The sequence below is a fragment of the Brassica napus genome, chromosome A2, assembly GCF_020379485.1.
Source record: "Brassica napus cultivar Da-Ae chromosome A2, Da-Ae, whole genome shotgun sequence".
Classification (NCBI taxonomy): Eukaryota; Viridiplantae; Streptophyta; class Magnoliopsida; order Brassicales; family Brassicaceae; genus Brassica; species Brassica napus.
Window position 1 is genome coordinate 26,122,387 of NC_063435.1, and position 17,498 is coordinate 26,139,884.

Consider the following 17,498-nt stretch of genomic DNA (forward strand, 5'->3'; position numbering starts at 1 on the left):
TATTGTTTCCAGATCCATATCTAAAGCTAAGGTGAGGTGTTCTACCAAGATCTCTTATCATGCTCCTTTTATATTGTTGAATGGGAAGCTACGGTTGATTAGATCTTGATTGATGTTAGGTTGATTAGATCATGATGAAATTCTAGGATTATAGTTGAACAATACATATTGCATAAGAACGCTCACACTGTTAAACGACTTCAATGGACTGTCTTGCGATGATGTGGTTGTGTAATGTGATTCTCTGATCTGATTGTTTGACTTGTGTGTTTGTGAAAGCTAGGATGTATAGAAAGAATTACACCTAGAATCATAGAATATTGTTAACCAGTCCGGTTATATGAATGATAAGACCTATGTGAATTGTTGTTTAATTAATTGAGTGTGACATCGAGAACGGATGCCTCTAAAAAGGAAAGAATGAATGATTCTAAGGAAAAAGGAAAAACGAAATGAAGGGAAAAGGGAAACAAAGAAAGAAGGAAATTGAAAGAAATGAATGAAATGTAAACCATCCGAAAAGGGTAGGTAGACAGGAAACGCATGACCGTACCGTTCAAAAATGGTGGATTAAGTTAGAGGTGTCGGTAAGATTAAGTCACGCCGAGTCTTGGCGGGAAAGGGTCGTAATACACTGCAGGGGCGGACCACATCCAAGAAACCTAATGTTGAGCATACCAGGGCAGGCGACTCCATAGGAATGCAACAAGAAATGGGTGGTATGGACTGCTCGACCTGTGTAGGTCCTAGAGTTCTAAGATGATTGAAGTCTTAAATCGAATTATGTGAACTGAGTGATGACAAAGACCATTGCAATGCTTCATTACATGAAATGAAACTGTTGCAGCTAGATATATAAGTTGCATTAAATTGAGTGAATCGGTTCTCGTTTCGTATTGAGCAGTATAGAGCCTCATGTGGTAGACTGGTCCAGAATCGCTTCATTGAGTATTCTTTATTCGTCTCTCTTTTCCCTTTCGCAGAACCGTAAGTAGAAATGTTGATTGTACCGAAGAAAACGCATCTTGAGTTCTTGAGACCAATAATGGGATACAAGAAAATGTTGAGTATGAAGATATGTGTGTCCTTAACTCCGTGCTCGGGAACCCAACTTAGAAATGGGGGAGCCGGGTATTACAATCATCATCACTATTTTTTAGCAATCTGTCATGAAAGCCGTATTAAAAACATGCTGATGGGTAATACATCTAAATATTAATTTAGGATCATATTTTATCTACCATTAATAAGTTATAGTAGGAACACTTAAAAGATTAGTTAATATGACATATTTGATTATTTACATTAATAAAAAATCAAGTATAAATTTGAATTTTTTTTATTATAACAAAATATGTTGAGAAATAATCTAACAAAATCTTAATTAAAAATTTAAATATTATTATAAAATAACATATTAATTAATTTCGTAATTAGTAATATAATATTGTTATAAATCAATGTTAGCTAAAATTTTATTATAAAACAAGAAAATAAAACTTATATACTATTTTTTTTATAAATTCTATAATTATATTTTGTTATAAAAAATAGTAATGCTATATGAATTAAATATGAAAAATATATTAAATAGGTAAATTAACAAAAAAAATTTGTAAATTGTTTCATTTAAATAAATTATCACTAATCATTAAAATAGGTTAAAATTTGTAAGCTATATAATATTTTTATACTAAAATAAATTTATTAACATAGGTTAAAGTTTTATATCTACAACTATATACTATATTTTTATTAATTATGAAACTCTCAACAATATATTTAAAATGTTTTTATACAAAAATAAATTTATTAACATAGGTTAAAGTTTTATATCTACAACTATATAATATATTTTTATTAATTATGAAAATCTCAACAATATATTTAAAATATATATATACAAAAATATAATATATATAAGAACCATTAGTTCATATACTATTTAAAAAATATGTTATTAGAAAACTATGAAACTTAAATAATTCATTTAAAATATTAATGACAAACCAAATTTTAATTATTATTTTTAATTATAGCAAAATCTGTTGAGAAAAATTTATAAAATATTACCAAAAATTCAAATATTTTTATAAAATAACTTATTAATGTAGTAACAAAAAAAAATCAAAATTCATTTAATTTTCCAAACTAAAAAATAGTAGTGTATTTTTTCAAAGTTTTCTTGACAAAATATAAAATTTTAAAATTAAATATTCAAACTCAAAATGATAAATTTCAAATTTTACAAAAGATCAAATCATAGATAATAAAGAATAACTTTTTTAAATACACCATAAAAAACGATTCAATAAAGAAAATGCTCGAAAGAGAAATAAATAGATTTTGAACCAAAGTTCTAGAGTTTTGTTCATCCTTCACTGTAATAATATCTCGGGGTTTGCATCGATAACTTGGTATAAATGTTGTAAAAATTAAAGCACTAATATTTTGAAATATTAAATAAAAATAAAAATAAAACTTAATATCCTAACATCACAAAAATATCATATATATCAATAAAATTTACTAAAATAATATGATAGATGCTACTATATATAAAATTTAATAAAATAATAAGGCTATATTAATTAAACAAAACTGTTTTTTTTCTTATAAATCCCTTAAAATGCTAAAATAATATATGTTAAAGTATATTTTTTAAACATAACATGTTATAAATAATCTTAAACATTATTTTCTATAATATAAATAAATAAATTTTAAAAATGTATTATAGAAAAATGTATAAACTGAAGAAAAAACATATTTGAAAGAGGTTATCTATTTGATTATTTCATATTGTTATTTTATTGTACTTAACTCGAGAGTATATTAGTAAAAAATAAAAATTAATAACAAAGTAAAATATATTAAACAAATCACTATATATTAATAATGGCGAATAAAAAATATAAACAATAATATTATAGACTTACACAATATATAATACTAAAATAAAAATTAAATATTTATAATATTTGTAATAATATTAAATACATTTATGAAAAAAATATCTGCACGGATGTTCGGGTTAAAATCTAGTTTAATTACTTATAAGAACGAGTTTAGATACTCTAAAACTCCTCATATTTATAGCCTTTTGTTCTTTGATTATTACGAGATAATAACGTGAGTTCCCTGACGAGCCCGATGATCCTCGTCCCTGGTTCATGAGAACGAGTTTAGATACTCTAAAACTCCTCATATTCTAGCTTCAACTACACTTGGCAGGACAGACTTGCGGCAGAGTTTGAGCATATATGTATACCAATTGGCATCTCATACGAGTCATATGACCACGTCCAGTCATCAAGATGAGAACAAAAAAATCGTTTATAAATTAAACTACTTCTTACATATATATATATATATATATATAGAGAGAGAGATCCGCTATATGCATATTTAGATGATGATTGTTTCAATAGTTTTTAGTTTTAGTTTTTGGTTTTCAAATTTTAGTTTTTGGTTTTTAGATTTTGGTTTTTGGTTTTCAGCTTTTGGTTTTTGGATTTTGGTTTTTAGATTTAGATTTGGGTTTTTGGTTTTGCAGCATTTTTTTAATTTTTGCAAAAATGAATTAATGAGTTACTTTGAAATAATACAACAAAATAGAAATAAATATTTATATTTACAATTAAAATTATCAAAATATTGTGATAATTATTTTAAATTAAAATATAATAACATATTTTAATTATTATAGTTTTATTAAAAATTTTATTATAATAAAATATTTATCATAAAATTTATATAAATTGCAAAAAAATAAAAATATTTAAAAGTTTGAAACTACTTAGAAATTTTTCTTATATAAATTATTTTAAATTTTATAAACTTATATAGCAATATTTTTTTTAAATATTATAAATTATATAAAAATAAAAATACTTAAAATTTTGAAACTAATTATAAAATTTCTCATATAAATTATTTATATTTTCTTAAAATTGAATGGTTATTTTTATTTTTCATGACTAATACAATATATTGTATTACTAAAACATATTATGTTTTTATAATTTTAGTTATTTTTAATGTGACTAGTAATTATTAAAATTATTCTATTATTTTATATAGAGAAATTAATAACTAAGTTTTAAAATTAATTAATATTATTTATAAACTATGTAAATTTATTTTACAGATATTAAACACAAATAAGTTATATCACATTATTTTTTAAATTATAGCTAATGTACCAAAAATTGTATGATTATTTATCTTTATGAAAATGTTATTTATTAATTATTAATTAATTAAATGTTGTAGTTTCTATCCAAAAAAAATCAAAATTCATTTTTCCTTCTAAAAGCTCACAAAAGTTGGTTTTTGGTTTTTCTTCACAAATTGGTTAAACTTTTCAAAAACTAGTTTTCCTAAATTTTAGGGAATCTATTTATTAGAAATCTTGATTGGCAAATCAAATGGTTTCTACAAAAACAAAAACTAAAAACTAAAACTTGATTGGATGAAAAATGGTTTTTACAAAAACAAAAACCACAAACAATCAACCTCAAGTCAAGGCAAACTGGAAGATTATTGATCAAATTCAAGCTTTTTTCTTCAAAAAAGGTTTTTTCTTTCTTAGGCAAACGATTATACTAAGGATAAGAAACAAAACCAAATTATATACCGGTTGTAAAAACTATACTCTGATTTCCATTTAATAAATATAAAATACATTTACGTTCCAATAAAAAATATAATGTACACTATGGAAACAAAACTCATCAGCAAAAATATATCAAAGTGTACTATAAATTATGGAAACACATTGATCAATTTTACTCTTGATTCGGTTCCACAAATTTGTTTTATTTATTTTTCTTACGTTTGAGGTTTGATGCTATAACTATATATTTGATGTACCGAAGACGACGTCGCCACGGTGGATAAGCCTATCAATTTTCTACCAGTTTTCTGATTATTACTAAATACTAAACATTTTTGTTGACCACGAAAAAAGGTAACAACATTTGCATGTTTTATCTCTTTTTTTTTTGCATATAGCCCTTAAAAAAACATTTTGCATGTAACCGTTTTAAGAAAAGAAGAAACATATTGCATGTACTGTGTTTCAGTTTACAAAATCTGTAAACAGGGGCGGATCTACAGCCATGGTAGGTGGGGCACGTGCCCCATACTATGTTATAAAACTTTTAATTGATTGATGTTTTATGGATTTACTTGTTAAGCTTCCTATAGATCGTGCTCCATGTAATTTATTTGTTTTTACGGTAATGCATGGTTTTGATGTTCTCTGCAATTACCTTTTTCATTTTAACTTTTTTGTTTTCTTTTTATTTTCCATGTCTATTTATTACTCAAAATATCTAATTTCTTTTTCTACTCCTTTGTAAAGTAGTTGTGTGTTTAATTTTCTTTATGACCGATTGTAAGCTGTATGTTATTCGTCTGTATTTTTTTGTATCCAATTACTGTTTAGATTTTTATATAAAGGCCACAAGAAATAGAAATCCTTGAATGAGGATAAAAATCAAAATAATAATTAAAAACATTGGAATCCTAGAATGACAATCATACTTTAACAATATTACCAGTAGATTAACAATAATTTTTGAAAATAAAAATCAATAATATTTGAAAGCTGATTTTTTTTGTGTCCTAAGAAAACGATATTGTTCCATAATCACATTCTAAAATATATTACATCTGCTTCATAATAGATAATCTTTAACTAAGAAAGTTTTTGGTGATTCAAAATACACGATGATTTCATATTTTAATATAATTTTTAATTTTGTAAAAGATTTTGTCACCAATAATATTTTTTAGTTTATTTTCTAATTGATTAAATAATTTTTAATTTGTATTTTAAAATACTTTTTAGTTAAAATCAAAATTATAATAATTATGCATCAACCTAAACTTCATATATATTGAAACAAAGGAAGTATTAGTAAATTATTAGTTTAGATATTTTGTTATGATAAAAAAATTATCTGTGCCACATACCAATATTTTTTCTGGATCCGCCCCTGTCTGTAAAACATGTAAGAAGCATTAAAGTTACTGGGATGGCGACATCGACATGACATATTAACAGTAAAATCGACATTTGTAGTTAGCAACAGAGAAAAGGAATATCTGAACGCACAAGGAATCTTCCTTCATTTTGAACTTTTAAAAACAATCTCGTAGTGCGATCAAAGGCATCCCGGTAAGCAAATATTTAAATAAAAAAGGAATTTCCTACAAATTTTCCTCTATAAATTCTTCAATACCCAAAACTAAAGTTTTCATAGTTGAACTTACAACAATACAAGTGAGAAAAACAGTAATAAGAACAAAGAAAAATGAGGGCGATACCAAAAGTAGAAATATGGAAGTCACCAATACCATACCTCTTTGGTGGTTTGTTTTTGCTTATTTTGCTTATAGCTTTAGCATTACTCTCATTGGTCTGCACAAACAAAAAGACTCCTTCGTCTTCATCTTCTTCTAATGACACCAATCCTGTGGGCGAAGAGGACGACACCGGAGACAACAAATCTAAGATTGTTATGGTGGAGTACTTACCTAAGATCGTAGTGATTTTGGCCGGAGAGGATAAACCTAGTTGCTTGGCCGTTCCGGTGATTCCTCCACCGTCTTCCATTTATCCTTGTAACTGTGGCAATGTTACTGTCGTCTCAACCTAACTCATTTACGTCTCTTTTTTCTTTTGCCAGAACAAAGAATAAGAGATTTCAACTTTTGTAATAATCATCGGCAATTTTGTAGTAGTCGACTGTTTTTGATGGGTGGTAGACTGGTAGTCTGGTAGTATAGATAAATTTTTGTTTAATGCTTTCTTATGAACTGCAAAAGTTTTGTTTAATCTTGAGATTACTATCGAATATATTTGGAATAGCCTATGAATTATATATCTCTTTAATACGATGTTAAAACTTTAGAATATGTAATTTGTCTTTTTATGGTTTTAAGATCTTTACTACAACGTATGACCATATGTTATGTTCGGTTCGAAAATTGCAAATAACTTATACGGTGCCCAATTTTCAGTGATGATCGTTTTAGTCTGCGACTGCTCCGACAATGTTGTTCATCAGCAATAATGGCAAGCAACAACACTATCGGATAGTAGAAAGCTACTAATTACATCTTCTTCTTTTTAGCAAGTAATTACAGACCATGGTTTAATGGTAGTGGGCCTATTGGCTATATAACAGTAAAATAATATTATAAATGATAAAAAGGCAAGCTTTTTGCTTTGATGTGGCATTTTGTTACACAGGAGCATAAGAAAATATAATAATGCATTTGATAAGTTTCACATTGATTGGCGTCTATTGGTGGACGCCGCGGCCTGAAAACGCAAAGATTTGGACGGTCCAAAGTGGATATTACTTTTGCTTTTGTGTGGCTATTAAGTGGTCGCCGCTCTTTTCTCAAGTGCACTTTAATTATGCTGCTTAGGCAGATAGGTTTTTATTAAATTATGTAATTGTTGGTATTGGTAACTATAAAACTGTATAGTTAAAATATACTCGCTCTTTCTATATTTTTTTTTTTTTTTTTTTTTTTTTTTTTTTTTAACAGGAGGTTCAAAGGTGACCCGTAATCCGCACGTGGTTTCCGTTTGCCCAAAGGCCCGTAATCCGCACATGGTTTCCGATTGCCAACCATCTAATCCCCCTGGCCCGGAACCAGCCGGCACTAATACCCATTACCCAAGGACCCAGCACCAACGCCGCGATAACTTTAAACTTGGGGAGGGCGTAAAGCATTCCGTGGCCACAGGGGGTATTCGAACCCGGGTCCGTATTGGTTTGTTAACTACCTCAAGACCACTAGCCCACCACCCTGTGGTTTGTTAACTATACTCGCTCTTTCTATAATATAAAATGTTTGGGTAAAACACAAGAACTATATATATTAAATTTTTTTTAAATAATATTACTAATAATATCAATTTTAGACTCCTATCGTTTCATTTTAATTGTCATTCTAGGTTTATGCATACAAATTAAGAAAATATATAATTTTGTATATTTTCAAAACAAAAATACAATTATCTATACACTTAACCATTTTTCACCCAATAAAAAAGTTAAATTAAAGAATCTTATTAATAAATTTTGCATTGAAACTCTTAAACGACACTTATTTTGAAACAATTTTTTTTCCTACAACGAAAACTAAATCAAAACGGAGAGAGTATGAGTTAACCAATCAAAAATAATGGAGTAAATTATTATTAATCAACCTATTTTCAGTAAGATTAAAGTTCTCTTAAAAATATATACACACCTTATATTTTGAAAAATCAATTTCTTGTAAGACATTTTATAGAGGACGGAAGGAGTAATATATAAGTTGCTACTTTCAAAACATTAAAGAGTTGATTCGGTTAGACTTAGTCCAAAAGACAAGTGGGTTACCGCGACTTAACCTTTTAAAAGTTTTTCAAAGCCATCAAAATGTTGATGGTTAATTATATTTTGATAACAGGAGCTGGTCGTGAAAATATATAATATACAAAAGAAACTGTAGGCCTGGCCCTGAACTAAAAATAAAAAGAAAGGGATGAAGCATAAAGCCATATATAAAGGTTAAAGAAATGAAAGAAGCTTAAAGGTTTAGAACTCTGCACAAACTATACTTCACACCAGCTGGCTTTTGTAAGCAAATCATGAGCTTTTTCTCAAAACAGCCCTTCAAAATATGTATGGTCTTTGAATGGTTTATCTATATACAGCTACTGTCGATAATGGTATCTTTGTAGGTTTTCCCTACCACATGTTTTTTATTATCATTTTTGAATTAATATTTAAATAACCGTGATATACACGAAGCCGACAAAGATACAAAACCTTTTTGGAGCCATAAGCTGGCACGGTAAACCTTACCACCCAGAGCCAAAACTAAACATAACAAAGATTACACCATTTAAACTAAAACAAGAAAGGGAGAGATCACTAAAGCTTCTGAAACATACAACCCGTGAACAGAAGTGTGAAGGACAGAGGTACAGAAGCTGGAATTAACGAGAAAGCATTAACAGTCGATTTATTGAGATGCCAGAAGAGCTCCAAGATAAGTTCCACAAAAGAATACGAGCAACCAATCCATCACCCAAGAACAAGCTTCATTTGAGGAAAGCCACAAGATAACAGCTCTCCATCCGAGCAGCTAACGAAGAACACGGTTGACAATCAACTACTCAAGACCGAATGCAATTGAGCTAAGGTTCCACAATCTCTTACCAAGAAATCCCTACCACTTGTTCATTCAGTTCTTTTTATCGTTGTTTTTATTTATGCTACTATCTTGCTTTTATCTATTTACAAGAGCAAAAGCATAAACTACGTACCAAAAACATTCCTAATTATTCCAAGTGCGGTAAAAAAATCAATTCCTCGATAAAAATAGCTACGTATGATATGGAGGCGGAGGCATAACAAGATTTTATTTGGGTCATAATTAATTAATTATAGGTAAAAAAGACATGCATAAGATTTGAAACTTACAGGGGCCAAAAAAAAAATTTAACCATCTCATACAACAATGAAACTAAGTCTGAATTTTATAAGGAAAAACTATACCACAAACTTGATAGATTTATCTTTAAAGGATGATTATTTTTTATAAATACCTTAACTTTGTGATGTAAACTGATCCTCCCAAATTCTTTATAAAGTTTAAAAATTATTGATAGAAATTTATAAACTCAATCACACTCTTTAAATACTAAACCCTGAAAAATAGTCACTAAACTATAAACTCAAATGTTAATATATTTTTGAATCAAAGATCAAAAGGTAAAAGATGAACTGGAGACATAGAATTGTTTCTTCATCTCTTTGTTCCTCCGTCGTCGCCGCATTTTTTTGGCGGTTGCTGGAGCCCTTTCATGTGTCATTTTTTCTGACTCTTCTCATTTTCTCTCTGTGCTCTCTCTCTCTGTTTTCAGCTCTTTTACTTTATTTTGTGGAGTAAGTGTGTTCTTCCAAAACTCGCTGGTTCAGATCTGACGGTCTCAGTTTAGATCTGGACTGTGTTTGATGTTATCAGTGTTGCTAATTTCGGTTCGCTGCTTGTTGTGTCCGGTGGTTTTTTCCTTGCTTCGGTGGAGTTATCTTAGAGTTTGTGGTGTGTGAGGCATCAAGTTGTCTCTCATCGGGTTCTCTCTCCCAGTGTGCTGAGAATTTTGAGAGTTGATGACTGCTAAGACTCCTATTGGAGTGATGGTTATGTCTTTAATTTTTGGCTCCTTGTGGAGCGACGGTTTTGTCAATTTTGTCGATTATTTTAATCTTCCACAATTGTTTCGACGGCATATTATTTTTCCTTTCCATTTAATAAGTCAATGGTTACTGTTACGCACAAACTGATTTTTTGAGTAAGATCTCCAAAAACTGAGTTCTTTTCAAGCCGTTATTGTGGTTAAAAAAAAGATATATGCAGTTTCAAAAGATCGTATCATCTTTGAAGTCTCTTTAGTTCATGCTCGAGATGCTATCTTGTACCTAACGCATTACCCTCACTTGCAAAATAAAGTGGAAGCGATAAGGTAGCACTCAATCAATCCAATATTGGTTGTTCAAACATACATTGCTGAGGAAAATCAAGTGGCCATGAAAATTGCAACTACTAGAGACCACAGATCATTGTCATACTTAGATGGTCCCTTAGCTGTAACAACTACTTGGTGAAAACGCTGATCAATACTTTGAGATCTAGTACAAAAGGTTGTATGTTGGTTGATACTATATTAGTCCTTGGCGGTTTTGAGTTCTTTATGTCATAAACCGGTAATTTTATTTTAGTTTATTTATTCTTTTAGAAGCTTTTTTTTAAGAACTTTGCATTTTTGTGGTTTGAAACTAAACAGTGTTGAATTTTTTAATTAAATGTATTTTTGAAAAATAATATCCAATATGTGGTATTTCAAACAATTTTTTATTTTTTAATTTTCTTATTTCATAGAGATCAACCGACCCCTTCACACCTAGGTGGCTCAAGTTTCATCCAATCCGACGGTCTCCATTGAGTAAAAAAACTGCTTCTTCTTTAAAGAATCCTCGCAATCTAAACCGAGTTTATTAACAAATTAAAAATCTGAAGTGAGCTTTTGATAAGTTTTTTGGGATTCCAACTTAAAATCGCTCTGATACCATGATAAGTTTTTTGGGCTTCCAACTTAAAACTTATTGGTGATAAGTGAAGTGGCCCAAATTTTTTATATATTACTCTAGTCTTTTACATATTTTTAATATGGGTCTTATCTCTAACAGTTTTCATGGTTGGGCTCGAGTTGGATCATATAATCAGGAGAGGCTATCCACCATGTTACGAGCGACCTAATTAAGTATAGGATAACATCTTCAAATGACCGAATCAAGAGTAAATAAAAAGGTAATTCCATTATTATTGATAAGGAAGGGTGAATATACATTGATGAATGATTTAATTAAATATGTATCCCCCTTACAACAAAACCAGATGAAATGTTCTTACCTACTTACATAATATATTTTTTCTTATAATCTACATAGAACAAATTTGTGAATCTACATTTCCCAGTTCAATTTAATGGCTCCATACATAAGGACAATTAAACTCATCTCCTCACGCATTTCCGGCGAGTAATCTCCTCTTTAGTTCCATCCTGCAATAACCAATATAAACATTGTTCAGCTAAATCCAAAATCGATGTTAACCGAACTAATGATATGTATAAGTTAACTATGTTTTAAAGTTAATTAATTAATTACCTCATGAGATGACGGTCAGTGGCTCCCGTGGCCATCATTCCCCGGTTCTCATAAGCACGTCGGACAAGATACGGTATAGCGGTTTCGACCGGTCCGAATGGCATGTACTTGCTAACATTGAACCCGGCTCTCTTTAAACCGAAGGACAATGCATCTGACATACCGTATAGCTGCGCAAACTCTATCTTCCCGTTCTCTTTATCGATATTGAGCTCACTTGCTTTCTTTGATGCAAGTCTCCCTATAATTTAAAAACATTTCTCTAATCAGCAATCTATTTAACCTAAAAAGGAACGATAATTATGTGTTTAAAAATTGTGGTTCAGTGGCTTACCAGAATCAGCGTTATGTGTTGCAAGAACCACACCGAAGCCCGAACCGTTTGAGGCTTTCTCCATTAGGAAAGTCATGCAGTTATTGTAGCAATCGTGCGTGTTCTGAATTGTGTCGTGGACTGGTGACTTGTGCCCCAAGGAATCTGCCAGCCTAGCTTCACTAGACATATAAGCACCTCTCACCAACTTAAACCCCATAGGAACATTTTCCTTCTCGGCTTCTTGTACGGCCAAATGCAACCTCTCACCAGCGTCTCTCAAGTAGGCCTGAATCGTGTTGTAAACAATTGGTCTGTCTTTGTCCGCATTGAACAAGATCGCTGATGAGTACGCCATGTAGTCGATCGCGGGTTGGAGGATTGTGTCTTCAGCATCGACCAGCAAAGGTACGTTGGATTCTTGGCATTTCCGGCAGATGTCTTGGATCCTTACGTGGGCTGCTTCGAGCTCCCGTTCTTCTTCGGCGGTTAAGGGTTCCGGTTCTGAGTTTGTGTGGTAAAGAGGGCTTGAATCGGAGAAAACCGGAAACGATTTGAGCTTCCATGAGAGTTTGAAGTTCTTAGTCTTGTATTCCCACCGAAGCAAATCACTCACTCGTTTTAGAAGACTAATGGGACAAATCGCGGTTATCTTCACGACCACTGAGCTAAACTGTTAGGGCAAAGAGCAAAAATAACGTGTCAATATAAAACCAAATAATAGTTAAACCGGAATAAACCGGGTTAAGGTAAAGGGAGAATATTCCTAAAGTGTAATCTACTAGCTTTCTGACGAAAGTTCTAGTCCATCTACAAGGTCAGGGACCTCGTGCGTGTAAATGTTGTCAGATAGTGATGCTTTGAGTTTATCACCGTATCTAAAAATGTATTTTTTGAAAGAAAATAAATTAAACGCAAAGTGATTTTCACAACAAAAAAACATTAAAAGAAATAAAGAGCAAGTTGGCTGTGTATACTTGGTACTTATCAAAGGTTTTGAAAACGCGTGAGGGTAATTTAATCAATTTATTAATTTTATATGAAAATAAAGATATAAATATGCACGTCTATGTATGTATGCAAGTGTACTTTGACAGGGTACGGAGATTCGGCTGTGGAGCCAACTTGCCCTAATTTGATAATTAGGGCCCCATTAAAAATTAATTGTTTTAAGTTATGGAATAACTAAACTCGAGATACGGTATGATATATTTTTCTTTGTTAAAAATGTAAATTTATTCGGGAATATAAAAGAAAAAAAAACAGAGGATTTCTAAAATGAAACAAAAAAAATATCAATAAAGACACATGAGGATTGCTTACGTGAGATGTTGGTAACGATTTGGCAGCTTCAATGGTTCGAAGGAAATGGTGCATGTTATCATCACAAGAGGCAGCATCATCGGCGTGTTCAACGCCGTACACAAGCATACCTTTAAGACCCGTTGCCTCGTAAACACTTCTTACACGCTGCGCGGCTGCGTCAGCGTCTTCACCGGCGCAGAAATGGTCATAAAACGTACTTTTCACAAGTCCAAGGACCATGTCACGTGTTAACGCGGTTTCCATGAGTTTAGAACTCATGACCCACGATCCAAGATCCACCATAGGACCTATCGCCGCCGCATGCAGCACGGCCGTGGAGCGGAGAAGGTCGGAGGTAGGGACAGAGGCAAAGAGACGGGCTTGGTCGGACAGATCGATGTCATGGTGAGCTTCGTTTGGTTTTGGGTGGTGGACAGGCGGCTCTGGCGCTTGTTGTCCGAAGGAGAGTATCTCCGGGACGACGGCGGTTGAAGCGGTCACGGTGGGCTGACCCACCGGGTTCAAAGCGGAGAAACGGTAAGGACGACGGATAAAGTTTGTTCGGAGGAGGCGGGCTGCCATAAAATTCAAAGATGTTCTTGATAAAACGAAAAATAAAATTGTTTTTCTTGTCTTTTGATGTTTCTTAGGCTTCTCGCTTTTATCGCTTTTCTTTTCTTCTCTCAACGCTTTGTTGTGTGATTGATGTCTCCTCCTTTGTTACTGCCACACATATTTATAGAAGAGTATAAAACTATATGCATATACATACACGTTTTACGTGTTCGATATAATAGGATTGTGATAAAATTAAATCATCTAAAATTACAACGGAATCTTTATAAAGAAAGTCAAATTCTTAAATTTAACTCAACAATATATGTTACCATAATAATTACGGACGACAGAGACAGCCAGGCACTGACTATAAGATGAGTCATTGGATAAGTATTTAATTGATATTATATGATGACTTTATTGTTTTAAAAATTGAAATAGGAAATTTCTGGAGAGACGGTGGAGGAAGATATGAAGGATGAGTGGATGGTGACTCGGATACAACGCGAGGACCTGGACTTGTTCTTTGAATCTTTGACTTTTCTATATTGGAATCTCCGGAATCTTAGTGTTAACTAATTTGAATTAATCAGTAAATATTCTATCCTAATAAAAGTAAGTAGTTAAAAATAGATTTGAAGTTAAAAAGTTTACTTAGCACAACTTCAATTTTGATTCACCCATTATTTTCCTTTTATGCATTAACTAAATTGTAAAATACTAGTACTAGTTTATTAAAAAAAGTAGAATATACTATTTTATTTGTTAACAGGTAATTCGTTTATGCATGTGTTTTTTTTAATATCAGATTTATCTAGCCTACAAATTTCAGCAAATACATTTTTTTCCTTTTGTTACATGATATTCTGTATAATATCATGTTATCTGTCTGAATCTTGGAAAACATACATCTTTCTTTACAGTTTTTCTAGTCTTGCCCATAATTTTCGGTCTCTTACCAAGAAGCTTTTATAATAGCGCTTGTGAGAATTTTATATTATAGTTGATCTTCCACTGTTAATTAAATTAACTCGTTATTACTTTATTCTTCTAACCCAAACCACTTGACGCAAAAGTGAAGACGAAGAACCAACCAAAGCTTATACAGAGAATCTTTGACATAAGCAGATCTTTACAAAAACATAAGCAATGAAAACCAAGTGAGCGGGACCCATCCGTCCCCCAAAAATGGCAGTGCTACCAAGTTTTGGCAAAATGATAAAACAAAAAAAAGTAGTTTATTGAGGAATTTGAGCCGTTAGATTTTGAGAGGCGAGAAGGTGAGAGGGTCACGTGAGGAAGTAAATAGGTTAGGTAAGCATTGGACACGAAAGTCGCCAGCTGTAGCCGCCATTTTCATTGGTCCAGCCCAACCTTTCATGCAATATTCACTTTATATTTCAAAAACAGTAACTTTTTGATAAAGAAATTATTTCAAAACAATAACGCAAAATGAAATAAAGCTCATTTGTATTTTCTTTTGTATGCTGAAATGTGTCTTTTGTTGATCCTGTAAATAAAGCGTTGCGGATCTAATAGATCTAGCAGATCAAGCAGAACAAAAGAAGATCAAGCGGATCGAGTAGATCAAGCGGATCGAACGGTTCAAAACATAGGTTTAAATGGTGAAAGTGGATAAAAGGTGGTTCAAAGTATTGTATAATTTATTATAGTTTATATTAGAGTTAAACTAATATTTATTTTGTATTATTAACCTTTTATAAAATTAATTAATTTAAAAATAATATGTACAAACAACATATTTCAAGTTACTTTTAGAAAAAAAATATTTATAATTTTAATAAATATATATGATTATATAAATATTGTAAATAAATAATAATTTAAATTTTTAAGAAGTTTTTTATTTTGTAATATATTTTACAAAGTTATATATACATTTTAATGCTATATGATATTTTCTTTTAAACTTTAGATTTATTTTATTATTGGTGATCCTTATATATATATATATATTTAATTTTTATTATTTATTTTCATACAAAGCTGCATTGAAAAATATAATTAATTGTTTCTAAGTACCTTAAATAAAAATATTATTTATTGTATTTGTTAACAGCAAGAACTGTCTTTTTTCTATTAGTTATCTCTGAGTGGAGGGCAGGAAAAAGATGAAAGAGACACCTAGGTGTATGAACTGCCCTTAGTTTTCCATTCAACATGTTATTTTTAATTGTAGGATAATACACTTTTTAAATAGTGAACTGCCTAGTGGTTCAATTTTGTGAGTAAAAATTATGAAACGCCATCTACAGTAGCTACTCAGATATTTCTGAGTGTTTCTAGCGGTTCACCTTTTTTTTTAAATACACTTTTTCTGTTTTAATAATATGTAATACATGGTAATTTTATATTTAAATGTTTTTGTCACATAAACTTCTACAAAAATTCAGTCGTAAACAAAATAAGATTTCTATAATCTATAAAGTTATTCAAACTTAAGTTTCAATTCTAATTTTATGTTTTTTAATTATGCAATTTACATAAACCGAACAAACCAAAATTTTGATTTAACAATGATCCGAGTACAAAAAAGATATCAAAACATCCAACCTAATAATGTCGATTATGTATAAGATTTTATTTGAAAATCATCCAAAGTAATTTATTTAGATATTTAATTTAAATCTCAATAAAATTATATATATATATATATGTTTAGACTAATATTTATTATATTTTGAATTAAAATTAATATATATGCCATTATAAATGAGATTTTAAATAAATAATTTAATTATGAAAATAGTAACGATAATTAAATAACTTTAAATTGATTTTATACCACCTTTACAAAAATATAAGTATTTCATGTACAAAGTCCTTTTAAATAACTCTTTTTTAATTATAAAAATAAATAGTACAGTATTTTGAACCACTTTTTTATGCACTTTCACCATTCAAACATATGTTTTGAACCGCTAGAACCGCTTGATCCATTCTTGCTCTGCTCGATCCACTCTTGTTTCGCTCGATCCGCTTGGTCCGTTAGATCCGCAACGCTCGATCCGCTTTCTCCATTCGAAGTCTAAAGGAGTGTTTTTTTTTTTTGCTCTGCTTTTTCATTCAAAATAATGACCAAACAAAAAAAAGTTTTGCTTTGCTTTTCTAAAAACGGTACGTTGGCGGATGGACTGCTAATTGAAAGAACAATTAACTTTTTTTGTGAATGGGAGATAAAGTGGATGATCTGCTACACATGTAGGAACTGCTTTTAGTTACACTCTCTATTCAAACACTTTAAAATGAATGGGGAGCATATAATAAGTGGTCGATACACACCAAGTGGAAGGACTGCTTCTCTATTTCCATTCAACAATTTATTTAACCTAATGTTGGATTGCTTTTTTAAAATGATAAAATAATAATGAACCATAGCAGTTCTATTGTATGAACAAAAGTTACAGAACCACTTTCTACAGTAATATATAGCAAATCCAGAGTGTTTCTTGTGTGTAGAACCACTGCTCGTACTTCTTTTTTTTTTTAACTATAAGAAATAATATTTATTTGTGATTGTAGTATGTTTTTTATATCCTTACTGTTTCGCACTT

The 17,498-nt window shown here is 30.6% G+C and overlaps 2 protein-coding genes across 2 annotated transcripts; one reads left to right on the top strand and one right to left on the bottom strand.

Annotated features, from left to right (window-relative positions):
- Nucleotides 1-5,925: 5,925 nt before the first annotated feature.
- On the top strand, nt 5,926-6,927 carry LOC106400003 (protein GLUTAMINE DUMPER 6). Its single transcript, XM_013840425.3, has one exon. It carries the CDS (start codon nt 6,324-6,326, stop codon nt 6,666-6,668), a length of 345 nt encoding a protein of 114 aa, XP_013695879.1. The 5' UTR covers nt 5,926-6,323; the 3' UTR covers nt 6,669-6,927.
- A 4,450-nt stretch (nt 6,928-11,377) lies between these two features.
- LOC106397131 (proline dehydrogenase 1, mitochondrial) lies at nt 11,378-14,167 on the bottom strand. Its single transcript, XM_013837689.3, has 4 exons — nt 13,384-14,167; nt 12,082-12,733; nt 11,748-11,988; nt 11,378-11,641 (listed from the first exon to the last, which is right to left on the bottom strand). Exons 1-4 carry the CDS (start codon nt 13,945-13,947, stop codon nt 11,602-11,604), a joined length of 1,497 nt encoding a protein of 498 aa, XP_013693143.1. The 5' UTR covers nt 13,948-14,167; the 3' UTR covers nt 11,378-11,601.
- Between the last annotated feature and the right edge of the window lie 3,331 nt (nt 14,168-17,498).